General features: G+C 43.5%; 1 protein-coding gene across 3 annotated transcripts in view; it reads left to right on the top strand.

Annotated features, from left to right (window-relative positions):
* The first annotated feature begins 1539 nt into the window (after positions 1 to 1539).
* Positions 1540 to 20280, top strand: part of LOC126329083 (CTP synthase) — an 88830-nt gene continuing 70089 nt past the window's right edge. Inside the window, exons 1-2 of one of the 3 annotated variants that reach the window (XM_049996125.1) lie at positions 1540 to 1988; positions 2922 to 3092. In XM_049996125.1, the coding sequence (XP_049852082.1) occupies positions 1823 to 1988; positions 2922 to 3092 (337 nt within the window). In that variant the 5' untranslated portion in view covers positions 1540 to 1822. The remainder of the gene's footprint in view (positions 1989 to 2921; positions 3093 to 20280) is intronic. The other 2 variants (XM_049996114.1, XM_049996122.1) reach the window with 2 other exon arrangements.

Below are 20280 nucleotides of genomic sequence, written 5' to 3'. Positions count from 1 at the left end.
TGCACATCACAGTAGTGTTTTCTGAGTGTTCTGAACATTTCATTTGCACTCTGAAAGAACTTGCAATTATTTGTGAATACTCTACAAATCATAATGTACAAGAAGACTCGTTGTCATTTTCAGTGGTCTGTAATTCTGAAATAAACTGAAGTTATGCGAGGTGTTTACAAACGCATAACAGCTTCAGATTCATAATGCTCACCCATGTGTACTAATAACCAACGAAGAGAACATATTTAAAGTTCCTTTTGTTCATGTCACTGCAGATTTCACAGTGGTATTAGCAGTTTGCAAACTAACAACTAATCAACAGAAAGTATTTTGTGTGCAACAATATGAGAAGACTGAATCCATCATTACTGTGAAGCACACAGTCTGAAGACAGTACAGAATAGAGTGTCACAATGTCTGCGTATGCTGCACAACAAATCTCATTGTTGCAGTGGAGATTGAAAGAGGTCCTCCAGAGGTGGGATATATTCAGTGCTGTTTCACGTAGCAAAATATATGGTCACTACTTTTTTCCTGGAAAAACTGTGACAAGTACACTGTCCCTACACATGCTGCAAGACTGGTTGTTTGCTAAACTGCTAGCTGCTGTCCCAAACTTCATATTCCAATAAGAGCTGCGCTTCTTTTGTGTAGAGTAGTATACTGCTATTTGAACATGGAACTTCCCAGCTGATGGACTGGGTGTTGTACTTGGGATGATTGGTCGCTCTTTAGGCTCTTGAGTTATCCTGAATTTACGGTTTGTGAGTTTTTCTTTGGGGGTACGTGAAAGACAGTGTTTGTGCACTATCTTGGCAGACAATACCAACTGAAATTCAGGGCCGTATCGCGGCTGTGCTGGCCAACTCTGACAGTGACATGGACCAAAATTGACTACAGCGTAGATATTTGCTGTGTAACACGAGAACACCATGAACATTTGTAACGATGTGTAAGGAAGTCAAAAGTGTACTTATTAACACACTGAGTCATTTACTATTTTGAATTTAACACTTTGTGAAACACTTGTGTCCAAAACGCGATGAATCATTTGTGAAGACCCTATATAATTGAAACCTATCACTCCAGTTTATGTATAAGATCATTTTTACTATGGTACTAAAGTTCTCGAAAATATAAATATTAACTGCTAATGGTTCACACACGAACAGTGAATGATATCCATTGCAACGACGAAACATTACTTCTTGCCAACGACGCCATTAAGGACAGAACGCAAGCTTGGTTTGGGCAAGTATGGAGCAAAAAATGAGCCGTGGCGATTTGGAAGGGACCATTTACCGGACCCCATGGAAAATGGAATCGTAAATCTGGATGGAGGGACGTTGAGGATTTTGAACCCTGCTCCTCCCAAATGCAACAGAGTCCTACTGTTATAGTCATCGTCATTCGTTATTGACTGTTGGCGAAAATAATGAAAATAGGAAATTTTCGCTTGAGATACGTGATCTTTGGGTTACAAATGACGTATATATCAGTATTTTGTGCTGATGTTTGCATTTAAGGAACTCACTTCAACCAACCAACGATTTCGCCACACATTTATTTATATAGATTACCAATTTTTCTCTCATGTGGGAATCATTATTCGTTTTTAAATTTGTTCACAGTTCTTTCTGTTCTGAGATAATTTACTTTTATTCCTCTCTAGATTGTAAGCCTTGTCCAACCAAATGACACTCATAAGTAACAACAACGTCAAACATCGTGGCGCGGTCATCGCCAGTGGAAAAGTTGTGTTAGGCGGGTTGTCGCAGGTCCAGGGACAGCAGAGGCGGGAGAGACAAGTCGTAGAATTTTTTAATTAAAAATGAAGTACATTCTGGTCACTGGTGGTGTAATTAGCGGTGTTGGCAAAGGTGTAATAGCTAGTTCATTTGGTACAATTCTTAAATGTTGCAACATTCCAGTTACTTCGATTAAAATTGATCCATATATTAATATCGACGCGGGTACATTTTCTCCATACGAACACGGTAAGAAATAATTTACGTTGTATTTCTTTTCCGTAAAATAACGATTGAAACATGCACAAAGCCTGAAACGCAAAACAGTATTTTCATTTGTTAGTTATTATGTTATCAGTAAATCATATTTGGAAGCTACTCGTACAGTAAAATGACAAAGCGCCATAATCCACGTGGTTTCTTTTTTTAACGACGCTGGCCATATAGTTTGTGATGACTATGATGATGTACAAAGGCGTTACACAAATGCAGCCGATTTGTGATATAACTTGAGCGACGCCATCCGCTGAATAATTTCTTTCCGCCAAAATATTATTTCATCATTGAAAGTTCACATCCTTCAAACGCCGGGAGAAAGACTAATTTGTATGCGAAAATCGTTGAGGAAATCGTGTAAAATAAAATTTCGCGTTGTATGCTCGCAGTCCTACATGATGTCCTTGACAGTCTTTCCCCCGATTAATTTCCAGGTTTCACAATGACTTACCAATCGAGCCTCATAAATTGTAACTATCATACTTGTTATATAGGTCCATTTTTCTTGTAAGAAGAATCCTCAGTTGGAATATAAAATTTTAATCGGGAGGGATTGTAGTTAAGCCTTGTCTGTAGTGGATATTTATTTTATCACTAGGAATTGCCTGTATTTGAAGTAGATGTCGAGGTAGATACTTTATATGATGACAATGTCTAACTATGATACTGGCGTTTGATAGTTTGTAAGAGAAGGAAAAAAAAGGTTACCTAAAATTGTGTCTTTTTCTTAGTCAGGTTTCCATATGAAGTTCAGGTATTTAGTTCCATGATTCTGTTTATCAGAGTGATTCAGTGGGAGCATAAATTTGGAATAGATGTTAAGTATTTATTACTAAACCAAGAAACATATGGTTAGTATGCTAGAAATCCTTTAGCTTTGCAACAATCTGATTCTCTTCTCTTCAGGTGAAGTTTATGTTTTGGACGACGGTGGAGAAGTTGACCTAGACTTGGGAAACTACGAGAGGTTTCTGGATGTTACACTTCACAGAGACAATAACATTACCACAGGAAAAATATATCAGCATGTGATTAACAAGGAGCGGCGGGGAGATTATCTAGGGAAAACTGTACAAGGTATTTAAAATAGTGAAGCTATGGATGACATTTAGTACTTGATCTTGTTCTGTAATGTAAACTTTTTGTTCTTGGATATGTGTGATGTGGGCATTTTTATATTCTGATTTGTTTTCATATATTTCTCACTAGCACATGGAAATTTCACAAGTAAAACTCCATGTTTGAATTAACAAATTAAAAATTTTCGATTGTTAAATATTCCATTTTGATTATGACAGAACAGAAAACTGAAACCGTATGTTTAGTAAAGGGAAGGAAAACTGGGTCAAGTGAAGTTCTCTGTACTGGATGCTGGCTTTGAATATGAAATGTAATTATAATAGCAATGTGTGCTGTCATATATGTGCAAGCGGAAAGAGAATAGAACGCTAGAAATATTTCTTTTGCATGTGTTTAGGTTTTTGGAATGTAGGTTTCCGTGGCAGAGTGATCTGTAGTGTAGCCTGGTTTCCAAGTAAGACAGGAAGGTGACAGTTTGGTTGTTAGTTAGTGAAGCCAACAAATGTGAATACAGTATGTTAGCTGCAGTGATGTACTTACCTATAGCATAGCCAGATGTCTTAGTAGGTGGAAACGTGACAGTTTGGTTAGTAGATGATGATGATGATGATGATGTGATATCGAATGCTTGTGCTCATCTGAAAAATTTATTCTGATTCGTATATCAGAAAATGAATTTCAGGTACTGATTTTGACACATCTAGTCTATTGGTACTTCTAAATCATATCCCATACCTACCTGTCTCTATTGCCACAGGGCTTTGTCTAATTACTTTCTTCCCTTTCACACATACTGTTCGTAAACTTTTCCTCGAGCCTTGAACTCCCAGAGTCTGAAAAGTTCTGGAAACCTTGTAAGCCACTAGCTTTTTTCCAACTTTAGTTAGTAAACAATCGAATCAGTTTTACAAGTATCTCTTTTTAATTTGTTACTGAGAGCTGAATTGATACAGTAAATACTGTTGTTGGACAACTTAATCACGTACTGTAAATTTGAAAATTTTGAAACCTTAAAAATGTGTTCATGTAAATAAAATATAAACTTCAACATGGGAAAAATATATTAAAAACAAAGATTCCAAGACTTACCAAGCGGGAAAGCGCCAGCAGACAGGCACAATGAACACAACACACACAAAACACACAAACACACACACAGAATTACTAGCTTTTGCAACCAATGGTTGCTTCTTCAGGAAGGAGAGGGAAAGACGAAAGGACGTGGGTTTTAAGGGAGAGGGTAAGGAGTCATTCCAATCCCGGGAGCGGAAAGACTTCCCTTAGGGGGGAAAAAGGGACAGGTGTACACTCGCGCGCGCCCACACACACACACACACACACACACACACACACACACACACACACACACACACACACACCCGCACATGTTCATTGTGCCTGTCTGCTGGCACTTTCCCGCTTGGTAAGTCTTGGAATCTTTGTTTTTAATATAAAAATGTGTTCATGTGTTTAGGCCTACTTCTACATCTGTAGAAGTAAAAAAAAAAAAAAAAAAAAAAAAAAAAAAAAAAAAAAAAAAAAAAAAATGAACAGTACGCTGAAGAGGGGAAATTAGAGCCTGGCCCATCTGTATCTGTCACAGCTGCATTCTGTTTACTTAGTGGCTCATATTTATTGTGATGAAGGAATTTTGAAAAAGTGTGAAAAGTACATCATACATTGTTGTTATGTTTGTTTTGTCTTGGTGCTTCAGTAGTTGTGAACACTTGAGTAGGCCTAGTTGATAAGAATCATTTGATGAGCCACAGCTAACTTTCATAGGATCTCAATTTTATTATAGCTATTCTTCTGGTCCTTCCAACTTTTTGCCATTTGCTTGTCTGTTTGGTGTATTTTTATAAAAGAAAATACTTAGGCAAGCTCTCGGAGCCAGTGGCTCTTTCTTCTGTGAGAAAGACTGAAGTGGAAGGAAGAGGGGTAAAGGGAAAGGACTGGAGAGGTTTAGGGGAAGGGGTAGGTTTTAGGAAAGTCACCCAGAATTGCAGGTGAGGGGAGACTTCCTGAGTGGGATGAGAAGAAAAGACTGATTGTTGGGGACTGCACTGAATGAGATTGGAAACCTGAGACGTTAAAGGTGGAAGACACGGTAATGTGCATCACAGATATTACAGCAAAGAACATTGTGTGCAAGTTAATAAGAGTGAAAAAGCTAACTGCATTGTACGTAACAGAGGTGGGAGCAGACAGTGAAAAATAGACAGATCAGAAAATGAAAGATGTAGGAAACTGAAACCGAGTGGAGAAAGGAGTAGTACCTGTGAAGAACTGCTGAGATGGAAGAAATTAAAATAAATTAAGGCCAGGTGCCTGGCGAGAACCAAGGACATGTGGTAGTGCTAGTTCCCACCTGTGGAGTTCGGAGAAACTGGTGTCTGGAGGAAGAATCCAGACGGTGCTTATACTGAAACAGGCTCCGCGGTCACATCTGTCATGTTGTAGAGCATGCTCTGCAACAGTTATGGGGCTGGCATAGGTGGTGGTAGGGGGATGCGTGGGGCAGGTCTTGAAGCGACGATGGTCATAGGGGTAGGACCATTAGGGTAGGGAGATGGTGTAGAAAGAGCATAGGATCTGACAAAGATTTTGTGGAGATTGGGGGGTGTCAGACCTATTCTAGATGTGGTGGGCAAAATCTCAGACAGAATGGATCTCATTTCAGGGCATGATTTTAGGAAATCATGGCCTTGTCGTTAAGACCAGGATAATACAAACTGACAAGTGATGTACTCCAAATTTGTTTTTTGGGGGAATCAGCAGTACCAGGATTGGATGTGATAGCCAGGGAAACCTGTATTTGAAAGAGGCCGGTGGGGTAATTAAGTCCAGTGAAGGCTGAGGTGAGAATACTGGTGTATTGCTAGAAGGAGTCTGTATCTGACTAAATGTGTTTGCCTTGAATGCCAAGGAATATGGGAGGGAATATCTCACACGGAAAGGATGGAAACAGTCAAAATGTAAGTACTGGTGTTAGTAGGTTTAATGTGGACAGAATTGTATGGCTGGCCTTAGGTGAGGACGAGGTCAGTATTAAGGAAAGTGTTATGGGACTCATAATAGGACCATGTGAAATTTAATTGGGAGAATGTATTTAAAGATTCTAGGAATTTAACAGGTCAGCATCACCATCAGTCCATATGGCAAAGATGTCATCAGTGTGACTGTCCCCACTGCAGGACTTGCCCTACACACCATCCTACCACTACCTATACCAGCCCTGTAACTGCCAAAATATAGACTATCAAAGGGAGAGCCACCTGTGAAATTTCACATCATATACAAACTGTTATGTAAACACTGTTTGGCCTTTTACATTGGCATGACTACTGACGAGTTATCATTTAGGGCGAATGGGCATAGGCAGAGGGTGTATACTAACAACATGCACAATCCTGTTACAGAACTTGATCTACAACATGACAGTCATGACCTCGGTGCCTGTTTTACCACATGCGCCATCTAGATTCTTCCCCCAGACGACAGTTTCTCTGAACCCTACAGGTGGGAACTAGCACTACAACATGTCCTTGGTTCTCTCCAGCCACCTGACCTTAATTTATCTTAATTTCTTCTGTCTCAGCATTTCTTCACAGTAACTACTCCTTTCTCCACTCGGTTTCAGTTTCCTACATCTTTCATTACCTGTCTATCGTGCATGATGTTTTTGCAGTAATATGTTTTGCATATTACCCTGTCTTCCACTTTTCAGCTCTCAGACTTTCAAATTGGGTCCAATGGAGTCCCCAACAGTCAGTCATTCCATCTCACACTGTCTGGCAAGCCTCCCCTGATTTACTGTTCCAGGCGACTTTTTCGAAATATACCCCTTTTCCTAAACTTCTTCAGTATATTGTAAGAGAAGCTGATAACTGTCTGGGTTGGAGATGCTTGGTTCATGTGGTCACTACACGGCGGTGGTGGTATGCTGAAACTTAAGTAACACCAAACAATGATTTTATCCATACTGGATGAGAGGTCGTGGTTGTGAACGTCAATGTTAAAAAATATATAGGCTCAGCCACTTGTTTATAGTGTAAAACACTAAGATTGACACATTTTGGAAGTCAAGCTTCCATCATCAGAATAATAAAAAGTAAAAGAACCTGTTGAAACTCGCTAAAATGGAATATGCGCCAGGCACAATAAAATTGATAATAAAATTAAAACATCGTGGCTTCTGTGTGGAGATGCACCTTGGAAGACACGGCTGCACCAAGGGAAGTAGGCAAGATGTTTTAATTTTATTATCAGTTATATTGTGCCTGGTGCATGTTCCATTTTAGCGAGTTTTAACAGGGTCTTTTACTTTTTATTATTCTGATGATGGAAGCTAGACTTCCGAAGCCCGTCAATCTTAGTGTTTTACACTATAAACAAGTGGTTGAGCTGATACATTTTTTAACATTAACATCCAACAAGTTGTAAGTGTGATTTAGAAGGAATTTGTAATGAAGAAAACTTCCACATGTAAGTCTGGGATTTTGTTTGTGATGTTCCTTATTGCTCAGTTAGTTTTTAAACGTATCTTAACAGCTTTTGCTCTTGCAGTCTCATCTGTCTAAGATAATTTAGATAGAAAGTTCTAGTGGCACTACTAGCATATTTGGGTAACCATGCTTCCCACAACAGATTCTTTGTCCATGTGTTGCAAGCCTATATAGGGTATGAAGTTTTTGGCATTGGATGGAGAGCTATTGTAAAAATGGAGATGGTAGTATATGCAGCATTGGGCTCCTGCATATTTGGCCACCACACTCATGGCAATGATTCGTGGACCAGGTATGGCCTCACTGTACCTCAGGAAATTGTTTATCAGCAGAAGAGTCTCTGAACTGTTTACTGCCAAGTGTCCTGCAACCACCACAGCACGTTGGACGTGCAAGCTGTGCCAGTAAATGGTGTGCAGGATGCTGTAAACAGTGCTGCAGTTGCAGCCACCTATTCACATCTGTGAGTTTGCATGTCCATGTTATATTGTGCCTGTATACCTCCGTTGATGGGTACCTAGGTTGCTGCTCTGCCACTTGATGAAAAATTCAGCTCTGGGCTCCAGACAGCCTATCAGCTGCCCCGGAGGCCAGCAGTCTACCAGTTGCACCCAAGCCTAATGACCTACCAGTTGCCCTCAAACCTAAGTTTAGGACCACAACTGCCACTGCCGCTACTGATACTCAACATACAGTGCCATCTCACGCCTTTGCCAGGATGACATCCACTGAACGCGGCAGCTGCTCCGGTAGACCCCACCTTTCCTTCACATGGAGTGCAGATCCCCCTGCGGGTTCGGGGGTTAGAATAGGCCCGCGGTATTCCTGCCTGTCGTAAGAGGCGACTAAAAGGAGTCTCAAACTTTTCGGCCATGTATGATGGTCCCCTGTTGGGTTTGACCTCCATCTCTCAAAATTTTCCGAAGAGTGAGCCGATTGGGGAAGGGCGCCTTACTTGGTGCATTGTGTCCATCTTGCGATCAGACCTTTCGCCAGTTTATACATAGTTGAACTGCAGTCCTGTCCGCTCTCCATCTCTTGGGCATGACTCTTTTTCTGCGTGCAGATAACACCTTGCACTGTGCAGTGCCTCTTTCTGCACCGACGGCGACCATGGAACACATGTTACCTAACATCCAGAACGGTAGCCAGTCCGTTGTGGTGGGGCCGCCATGTACCCTGTTGGTTGTAGCCCCCTGACAACACAGGGATCGCTCTACTGATGCCTGCGCCGTTATCTCCCCACGTATGCCAAGGAGTAGATGCCTATCCTCCTGGGGTATCGGGACTCCCGGCAACGTCCATCCTGCCAGGTGGCTTTTGCCGTGGCTGGGTGGCGCCCGTGGGGAGGGCCCTTGGTCGGCGTAGGTGGCATCAGGGCGGACGACCCGCAATGAAGTGTGGTACACCGTCTCTCACTGGTGGCCAGCCGCCAGCAGTCTCTAAACGTTCTCGGGCTCAGTTTAATGCTCAGAAGTATGATTCGAAAACGTTCCCCTCCCTGGCCACACCGTGGGAGGAACGTAAGTCTCAGGACGGCAGTAGCAGTTATTCGCCCTGCTTCTTAGTTTGTACGAGGGTTGATGGGGAGTCTTATCTCTCCACAAAGCCTCAGTTCTTCGTCGAGCTTTTAGATGACAAGTTTGGGGAGGTGGAGGGCTTGTCAAAAATGCGCTCTGGGTCAGTCGTGATACAAACGGCATCCTCTGCCCAGTCACGACAGTTACTCGCTTGTGACAAGTTGGGGGATGTTGCCGTTACGATCACACCCCATAAGAGTTTAAATATGGCCCAGGGAGTTATTTACCATAGGAATCTTCTTTTGCAGTCTGATGAAGAGCTGCGCGCCAATTTAGAGCGCCGAGGTGTACATTTCGTCCGGAGGTTCATCGGGGTCCGAAGGAAAATCAGATTGCTACCGGTGCCTTCATCTTGGCCTTCGAAGGGGATACATTACCGGAAAAAGTCAAGGTGATGGTCTACCGATGTGACGTTAAGCCCTATATCCCTCTCCTGATGCGGTGCTTTAAGTGCTGGAAGTTCGGCCATATGTCTTCTCGCTGCACTTCCAGCCTCACATGTCGAGATTGCGGACGCCCATCACATCCCAATACTCCATGTGCCCCGCCTCTCATCTGTGTCAACTGCGGGGAGCACCATTCACCTTGCTCGCCAGACTGCCGAATTTTCCAGAAAGAGCGTAAAATCATGGAATACAAGACCCTGGACCGACTAGCCTATACTGAGGCCAAGAGGAAATACGACCGACCCCATCCTGTGAGAATGACATCTTCCTATGCTGCTGCTACAACACCTGTTTCTCCAATTGTGGCCGGATCGACGAATAGTAAAACTCCTCCTGCCCCCACGCCAGTGGGGGGGCTCTACCCACCGGGTTGCTCCTGCGCCACCTACCTCAGGAGCAACACCATCCCACCCACCGGGGACGTCCGTCCCCACTTCTAAGCCGCAGAAGTGTCCAACTTCTTCGGCTTCTCATGCTCGAAAGGAGTCTCTTGGGTCCCTCCCTTCCCAGGTTTCCGCCAGCGAGAAGCCTGACGACCGACAATGGCATAAGTGCCCGCAATCAGCTGGTCGTAGGGCTTCACGATCCTCCTCTGTCCCGGAGACTGAATCGGTTAAGCCCTCCCAGCCGGTGCGACCCAAGGAACGGCGTGAGAAACCCAAGAAGAGCTCTCAGCCCAAGTAACTCGCGGTGGCAGCCATCCCACCGCAACCTTCCAGCTCTGCGTCTGAGGATGCGGTGGAGATTCTGGCGTCTGCTGAGGACCTCAATCTCGCCGGTTCATCAGACGCCATGGAAAGCACTATCACAGGTGCTAAATCGGAGGCAGCAGGTGACCCAGCGGTGTAATCTCCCTTCCCAGTCCCGTCACGCCTTTCTCAGCCATGGACAACACCATCCTCCAGTGGAACTGCAGCGGTTTCTTCCACTATCTAGCTGAGCTCCGCCAACTTATCAGCCTTCACCCTTTCCTCTGCATTGCTCTGCAGGAAACTTGGTTTCCGGCAATGCGAACCCCCGCCCTCCGTGGCTATCGGTGTTATTATAAGAACCGGGCAGCTTATGAAAGGGTGTCTGGTGGCGTCTGCATGTATGTCCTGAACTCTCTTCACAGCGAGTCTGTACCTCTCCACACACCTTTAGAGGCTGTCGCTGTTCGGGTGTGAACGCCACAGGCTGTTACCGTCTGCAGTCTTTACCTTCCACCGGATGGTGATGTCGCGCAGCATGTCCTGGCTGCTCTGATAGCTCAGTTGCCTCCACCTTTCCTGTTACTGGGCGGCTTAAATGCCCATAACCATCTGTGGGGTGGGTCAGTGGCAACAGGTCGAGGCGCCATCGTTGAGCATTTATTGACGCAGCTCTATCTCTCGATCTTAAATGATGGTGCCTTCACACACTTCAGTGTGGCGCATGGCACATACTCCGCCATTGACCTGTCAATCTGTAGCCCTAGCCTCTTACCGTCTGTCCAATGGAGAGTGCATGACGACCTTTGTGGTAGTGACCACTTTCCGATCTTTCTGTCACTACCACAGCGTCAGTCTTCTGGGCGCCCTAGCAGATGGGCTATGAATCAGGCTGACTGGGACTTGTTCTCCACTGCCGCTATTGAGCCTCTCTCTAACGATGCCATTGATGCAGTGGTTCAATTGGTCACCACCAGCATCGTTACTGCCACCGAATCTGCCATTGCCCGTTCTTCTGGGTCCCTTCGGTGGCGGATTGTGCCTTGGTGGTCGCCTGAGATCGCTGAAGCGATTAAAGCTCGCCGGCGGGCGCTCCAGCGTCACAAGCGACATCCCTCAATCGACCACATTATCGCCTTCAAACGGCTAAGTGCGCGAGCCCGCTGCATTATCCGCCAACGCAAGCAGGAGTGCTGGGAGTGGTATGTGTCCACCATTGGCCTCCATGTCACTCCATCGCAGGTCTGGGCCAAGATTCACCGCCTCTATGGCTATCGGACCCCTGTCAGTGTCCTTGCGCTCTCACTGAATGGAGCAGTTTGTACTGACTCCGACGTCATTGCAAACCGCTTGGCAGAGCACTTTGCTATGAATTCCGCTTCTGCCAACTACCCCTTGGGCTTCCGCTCCATTAAGGAGCGGATAGAACGTCAGAGTCTTTCTTTTCGCACTCACCATCCTGAATTGTACAGTGTTCCATTCAGTGAGTGGGAATTTTGAAGTGCCCTCGCCGCTTGTCCTGATACCGCTCCTGGGCCAGATAGCATCCACTCTCAGATGCTGAAACACCTTTCAGTGGACTGCCAGCGACGCCTCCTCGATCTTTACAACCGCATTTGGGTCGAGGGTGAGTTTCTGTTGCAATGACGGGAAAGTCTTGTTGTCCCCATTCTGAAACCAGGGAAGAACACTTTGGAGGTGGACAGCTACCGTCCCATTAGCCTCACCAACGTTCATTGCAAGTTGCTTGAACGGATGGTGAGCTGGCGCTTGAGTCTCGAGGCCTTATGGCTCCGTCTCAGGGTGGGTTCCGTAAAGGCCGCTCCGCCGCCGACAATCTGGTGAGCCTGGAGTCGGACATCCGTACTGCCTTTGCCCGCCGTCAGCGTCTGGTTGCTGTCTTTTTCGACATGCGGAAGGCGTATGATACGACGTGGCATCATCACATCCTTTCTACGCTTCATGGATGGGGTCTTCTGGGCCCTCTGCCGATCTATATCCGCAATTTTCTGTCGTATCGTACCTTCCGCGAGCACGTCGCGGCCTCATATAGCTCCTTCCAAGTCCAGGAGAATGATGTGCCACAGGGTTCTGTTCTCAGTGTGTGTCTGTTTTTAATAGCTATTAACGGGCTCGCTGCGGCCGTGGGAAATACTGTCTCCGCTTCCCTGTATGCTGACGACTTCTGCCTTTACTACAGCTCTATTGGCATTGCAGCTGCTGAACGTCAGCTACAGGGCGCAATCCGCAAGGCGCAGTCTTGGGCTGTAGCGCATGGTTTTCAGTTTTCCGCAGCCAAGACCTGCGTTATGCATTTCTGCCGGCGACGCACTGTTCACCCGGAGCCGCGGCTTTATCTTGACGGCGAGCTTCTTAAAGTGGTGGAGTCACATAGGTTTTTGGGGATGGTTTTTGATGCCCGGTTGACTTGGCTGCCTCATATTCGGCAGCTTAACAGGCGTGTTGGCGGCATCTAAATGCTATGCGATGCCTGAGCCACACCAGGTGGGGCACCGACCGATCTACTCTCCTACGGCTTTACCAGGCGTTAATCCAGTCCCGTCTGGACTACGGGTGTCTGGCTTATGGCTCAGCATCCCCATCTGCATTGCGGGTGCTGGACCCAATCCTCCACAGTGGGATACGCCTTGCTACTGGTGCCTTCCGAACCAGCCCTGTGGACAGCATACTTGTGGAGGCAGGTATCTCCACTGCGGTTACGACGCCAACAATTACTGGCTGCTTATGCTGCCCATGTTTTTAGCTTGCTCGGTCATCCAAATTTTCATGTCCTCTTCCCGCAGTCAGTCGTTCATCTGGCAGAACGTCGGCCCCGGTTGGGTTGTCCGATCGCCTTACGTGTCAAACAGCTTCTTTCCTGGCTTGGGTGTTTCCTGTTCCACCTCCTTTCCGGGCCCCTCTGCGTACACCCCTGTGGTGTGTGCCTCGCCCTTGCCTTCGGCTCGACTTGGCACAGGGCCCGAAGGACTTAGTCCCTCCGGAGGCTTTCCGACGCCACTTTTATTCCATCCTGGCCACGTATCAGGTCTCTGGCTTTGTCTACACTGACGGTTCGATGGTTGCTGGTCGTGTCGGTTATGCACAAACTCTAGGGGACCATTCTGAACAACGTTCATTGCCGGCTGGCTGCAGTGTTTACACTGCTGAGCTGGTCGCCATCTTTCGTGCCTTAGAGTATATCCGCGCCTGCTCAGGTGAGTCCTTAGTTATCTGTAGCGATTCCCTGAGCGGTTTACGAGCTCTCGACCAGTTTTTCCCTCGTTCTCGTCTGGTGATGGCTATCCAGCAGTCCCTGCATACTCTCGCCCGTAGCGGTAGGTCTGTGGTCTTTGTTTGGACCCCAGGCCATGTTGGTATACCCGGCAATGAAACTGTTGACCGCCTGGCGAAAGAGGCCATCAGTGCGCAATCTCTGGAGATTGGCCTCCTGGCGGCTGATTTGCGAGCAGTCTTACGCTGCACAGTTCTCTCGTTTTGGGATGCTGAATGGCGCAGTCTGACCACCCTAACAAACTCCGTGCCGTCAAGGACACGACTGTGTGGCGGTCATCCATGCGAGCCAACCGCAGGGACTGAGTCGTCCTTTGTCGGCTCCGCATTGGCCACACCCGACTCACGCACAGTTATTTACTGTGTCGTGAGTATCCCCCTCTTTGTCATTGTGGGGCGTCCTTGATGGTGGTCAATATACTGTCGGAGTGCGCCCTTTTAACCGTGCTCAGGCAGACTTTTGCAATGCCTGACACGCTCTCTGCTCTTTTATCAGATGACTCTGCCATGGTGGACTTGGTTTTGTGTTTTATTTGGGCAGGGGGTTTTTATCCTTTAATCTGAGTGGTTTTTTTAAGTGTTGATTCTGGCTTTTAGCCTCTGATTTTAAACTGAGTTTTTAAAGTGTTCTTGGTGGTTGGCTTTTCCTCTTTTTCTCTACGGTCGGCCAACCACCGTCACACTGTGTGTTTTAATTTGTTTTGTCTGGTCTCTGTCAGAGTATTTCATGTCCTGTTTCGTCTGCTGTCTTTCCTGTTGTTCGTTTTTTATTCTCTTCGGGTGGTTTTAGTTTTTATGGAACAAGGGGCCGATGACCATAGTAGTCTGGTCCCTTTAATCCCACAAACCAACCAACCAACCAACCATGGAGTGCAGACACTGTACTCCAAACAGCTGGTCTGGAAGGCCCCTCACCACTGACTTGCTCTTAGACTGCGCTTGATCTCACAACTTCATGGGGTCATGTTGCCATGCATCCACAACAGCTCCATACTCATCACCACTACAGTTGTGACTCCAGTTGCAATCCAGTGCACGAGATTCCAGGAGAGAACACTTGATTTCTTTGTCACTGAGCCAGATTATTGTAGAAAGGTGCTGTGCATCTACTTGTGAAAGTTTCACGAATTTGCTGTAGATTTTGCATTAAAAGAAGAATTAATTATGGATGAGAATGTAGTTAGTCAAGCAGATTTGGGCGGAGGTGGTGTATCTGGTGCTAGGGTAGCCATGGCAACAGTTGTGCTCCAAGACAGCTTTCAGTTTAACTAGATTAGATTAGTTTAGATTAGATTAATACTTGTTCCATAGATCATGAATACGACACTTCGTAATGATGTGGAACGTGTCAGGTTAATGAAAGATGTCTGTACAAGATATTACATTACACAAAATATTGCATGACACTAATGCTTAAGTTAGTTTTTTCCCTCCCTTAATTTATATCAAAAAATTCAGCCAATGAGTAGATGGAATTGTCATCTAGAAATTCTTTTAATTTATTTTTAAATGTTGGTTGACTATCTGTCAGGCTTATGATGCTGTTTGGTAGGTGACCAAAGTCTTTTGTGGCAGCATAATTTACCCCCTTCTGTGCCAAAGTCGGATTTAACCCTGCATAGTGAAGATCATCCTTTCTCCTGGTGTTTAGCTATGCACACTGCTATTACTTTTGAACTGGGCTGGATTATTAACAACAAATTTCATAAGTGAATATATATATACTGTGAGGTTACTGTGAGGATCCCTAGATCCTTAAATATATGTCTGCAAGATGACCGTGGGTGGGCTCCAGCAATGTTGTGGATTATCACTGCTCATATAAGATGCATCTGTTATGGGGTCCCGGCAGGTGCACCACTGTTTCATTTTGTGGTGTAAGTGCTGCAGGATCACAAAGTATATCTTGCAGATGATTCTAAACACAAGTTCATGTACATTAAAGCGCATCTATATTTCAGCTTCATAAGCATTTCTGGTAAAACTTTACAAAGGGCTGTTGGTGCTCTTACCTAGAAGTGTATGGTGGTAATGCCTGCTGCGACTGGTGGTAGGCACCGTAATATGGCGGAAAAGCTGATTTGTATAGCCAATAAGAACGATGTTTTGGTTTCAGTCGTGGATGAAACAAACATTGCATTTCAACGTAGCATCCTTCAGTGTAATATATATCTTGGTATGATGGAACAGAAATGTATCAGAAAAACATGGACATACAGAAACACATAATAAACAGTTTAACGCAAATGTTAGCACCAGTATATTCTTGCAGATGGGGCCTGTTTATGCAACAAAATAAGACTTTATTTTTGTGGTACACAGGTTGTGGCTCTTTGTATTTATGGGATGCTATGGATTACAAGACACTAATGATGCTTTGTAAGTAAAAGGAAGCAAAACATGGGCGACATAAAAAGAAGTGCCCTTTTATTTATTTTCATAGAAGGAGACTTATCTTCAAGAAAATAATAATGTAGAAATAGTTAATAAATTCCAGAATACATAAAAATGACATCAGGATTTTATTGGAATGAAAATCACTCTACGGCTTGTACACAGTTGCTGTGGTCATTATGAAGTGCTTTAAATCCTTCTTTTCACAATGTGCACCACACGTATTCAAACAGATAACTATCAAATAGTTTTTGGACTGTATTGTCATATTAAGAGATCTCATTATGTCTGATCAGGTGCATTCAGCTCTATTTGTGTCCATCTGTTTCAGGTTCCTTAAATGTCACTTTATGGTTAAGGGGGGGGTAGGACATCAAACGGGTTGACTTTGAGCAGGAGGGGCACTGCAGAACATTTTAATTTCCACTGTCTGTATTTTGACAAATCTAGATTTAATTAATTTATGAAAAAATGAATGAGCTGTTACATTTTAAAATTCATATTTAGAAAAAACTTAACTAACTATAAAATTTCTCAATTTTTACCACAGTTTTTAATAGATTTGGAAAAGTCTAAAGTTTCATAAACCTGTAAGTATGTTTTGTATGCTGTGCAAAATTCATCAAAGAATCTCTCTTACTTATGAAGAAAAGTGTACGTAAAGAAACAAATGCAGCCAACTGTAAGTGGAAAAAATGATGAAATTTCAAATTAAAAAAAATAATTATTTTGTTATATTTTTAAACTTCCACTGCTATGAGTGTAAATCCTGAATTCTTCCTGGTCTTGCTGACAGTTTTATGAATTTATTTGTAAAAGTGTAGACAGTGGAAATTAAAATGTCCTATGGTGCCTCTACTGCTCCAACTTGGCACATTTGATGTCCTACCTCCCTTAATTGTAAAGTACTTCAACCTTTCATCATTCAAACATTTGTATGGCATAAAGCAGTCAGAAATTATGGTTGTTCCTGAAAAAGTGTACTGTTTGATGATACTGTGCAGCACCTTCTTTATATAACAACTTTGGAAAAAAAAGAAAAAAAAAAAAAAAACCCAACATTCATGTCGTTTTGTTCCCGCTGCCAATTTTCTTCTTCTGAACATAGCCATATTGATTTCCACAGTGACTCCATCTCAACCAGGTTTCTCACATTCTTTGTAATACATTTCAGTACACACTTTTATGTAGGAACTTTTCCAATCTGCTACTTCTCGGGTCACTGCAGTTCATTGGTAATGAAAAAATTTCTTCACTTTCCCACCCAGAGACAAGTTAGTTGTAGAATTTTTGCAATACTTAACTTGCTTCCCTCAAATCAATAATATTTTGAATTCTGCAACTAACTCAGTGATTGCTCTTTTTGCAGCTCCACTGCACACCATCTGTACCTTTTGAACAAGAAATAAGGCCCATATCTCCACCACACTTTGGACACTTTCTGCAACTGGCTATGAAACCATGTGACACACATAAGTTAACTACATTGCCTTTGTGTTCCATAAAGACAAGGTCCCTGTAGCGAATTCGTTTGGAGACCGAGGTTGAAAGTACAATGAAGTGAAATCAAATTCTGTCTTCAAAATGCCTTCTAAGGTAATTAGAGACTAACAAACTCAGACCAGAAAATTAAAAGGTAATGTCTGTGAAAATATATACACTTCTGTAAAATTTTTCAATGAAAGTAACAGGTTTTTCAAAATGTAATGTAACTGGATAGATAAAAAGCTACTCTCCAAGCAAGCCACAGCAAGAGAATACACATATAAAGGAATGGTATTTAAATTTGTAAGCTGTCAGAGCCTGTGGCTCCCGCTTCTAGCAGAAAGGTTGAAAGTGAAGTAAGAGTGTGAAGGAAAAGTTCTGGTGAGATATAGGAAATGGGGCAGAGTTGGGAAAAGTTGCCAACAACTCTGGATCAGGAGATCCCTACTGGGTGGGATGAGAAGAAAAGACTGATTGTTGGGAACTGCACGGGATGAGCTTTGAAAAGACTTCAGTCTCAGAATTTCTTCACAGTATTTACTCCTTCCTTCCCTTCTGTTTGATTTTCTAGATCTTTCGTTTTCCGACCTGTCTACCCCCCTCCCCTCCCCCCCACTCTCTCCCCCCAAAAAAATAAAAAATCAGATAGAATGCACTTTGTGCACTTAGCTTTCCACTTGCATTAACTTGTGCACAGTATTTTAGCAGTAATATCTCTCTTGTGTATTACTCAACCTTCCACCTTTAAACTTTCAGGTTTTCAGATCTCATCTTGTGCAGACCCTCAACAATAAGTCTTAACATATGATCCATAAATGTGAGTCTCCCCTGACTTGGGGTTGTGGACTTTTCCAAACTGCCCTCATCTCCTAAACCTCACAAGTCCTTTTCCTTCTCCCTTCTTCCATCCCCTCCAACGCATCTGCCAGGAGGAGGAGGAGCCACTGGCTCCAAAAAACTTGCAAATTGAATGTGTGTGCTCTCCTGGTGCCACTTGTGAGTAGATTTTTTTTATCTAACCAATTGCATTATATTTTCAGTAAAATTTTTGTTTGGCTTGGGGTGATATAACACCTATTACACAGCCCCACTCCTTTTTGATATTGTCAGATCAGGAAAATCTGTGCAGCATATAAGAAGGATGTTACTGGAACTTGTGTGCTACAACCTATTTTTCACTGCCAATATCTCTTTCATAGACCTCGGGCTATGCTCCCGGTCAGTCTTGTCACCACAAGTTTCTTCGCTTTTATATTCATTGGCTTCCCAAACTCTCAACCAAACTGTTGCCTTCTGACCTAACCAAGGCTTTGGGCTACCCTAGAGATCAGGCTGTCTTCGTAACTAGGTTCTTTGCTTTCGCATTCATTACCTTGGCCTTCTTGCAACTCAAGTGTCGCCTTTCCCCTTAATCTAGACATTACTAGGCTACATGCCATAATACAGATAATAGGATGCAGTAACAGCAGAAAGTAAAGATAACGCTGCCTACACAATGCGTGTAATTTCTCTTATTGGGACAAAAAATCACTATTGTTTACAAATTACCTCTGATCAGACAATCAGAAAACAAAAGTTTCCATAATTATACAGATCCCATAATAACGGTTCCAACATTTAAAAATTGCCTATAGCAATTGATAACAGAAATACAGAGTTGCAGCAAAAGTAGAAAATTAATAAAGGGCCATCCTTAAAACAAGAATAATTCATACCTGTCCGTCGCCAACTCAACGTTCCAAATTTCAGAATAAATTGTTAATAATATTTCACCATGCAAATTGCCAGAGATATTAACAATAGAAACAGGAATGTACTGCAATATTAAAATCTGAAGGGAGGGCCATCTACACAACATGAGTAATTTGTTTGAGCCCATCACTGCAAGTAAAATTATGTATTTTGATCTTTATTTACATCGTAAGTTTCAATATCTGACAAAAAATATATTTTTGCAGAAATAACGTGAGTAATTCGTATTTTCTCATTTCCCAACTAACAGCTTGTCATTTTATCTACGAATGCGTCACCAATTGGTTGCCACCAGTCATACAAGTGCAAGGGTTGCCAACATTTGTGTTGTACTGTGAAAAAAACCAGGATGTGGATAGCCCATAGCAAAGTTTAGTTGTCTTTTCTCTTGCTTTCTTAGCCACCCATGACTCAGCTGCCCTCTTGTGACAATGGGCAATGTTGAAGCATGATCTAAGTCCCAACACAGTTTGCACTTCTGTTACTGTCTTTAAAAATTCATATAGAAGGAAACCAGAGCATTTGAGATGGTGTGCTGTAGTAGGCTGTTGAGAATTATGAGGACTAATGATGAAAGAAGTGAGATTCTCTGCAGAATTTTGCTGTGTGCAGAGACAAATTAAGTTTTTTCAATAGTCTCGCTGAGATGTTCTAGTGTTGTTCTGATTTTCAAGAGTAATTGATTAACTAGAACATCTCATAAACTAGCAGCTGATGGTAATTTCCTGGGGACAGCAGATGTGACATCAGGCATCTGCTGCTGATAATTGAGAAATGGCTATAATTTGTCAGGTGTACCAACTACTTTTGGGACAAGATGTAGTTACTGTGACAGTGCACTCTTGCGTTTCAGGAATAGTTTTTACCTTGTGACACTGTGTTTGATAAAAATTTTGAAGCTTTCCATGTGGCAGTGACAGTAAATTACAGAACAATGAACATTGTGTTATATTGCCTTGTTGAAACTAAAACTTAATCTTTATGGTGCATGTGTGCAATTACTTGTTTCCCTCTTTTTGTGAGTCTAGGTGTTGCATATCAAC

Source organism: Schistocerca gregaria, chromosome 2 (genome assembly GCF_023897955.1).
Source record: "Schistocerca gregaria isolate iqSchGreg1 chromosome 2, iqSchGreg1.2, whole genome shotgun sequence".
In the NCBI taxonomy this organism is placed as follows: Eukaryota; Metazoa; Arthropoda; class Insecta; order Orthoptera; family Acrididae; genus Schistocerca; species Schistocerca gregaria.
The sequence above is the reverse complement of the archived record's forward strand: the minus strand, read 5'-3'. Positions and strand labels throughout refer to the sequence as shown.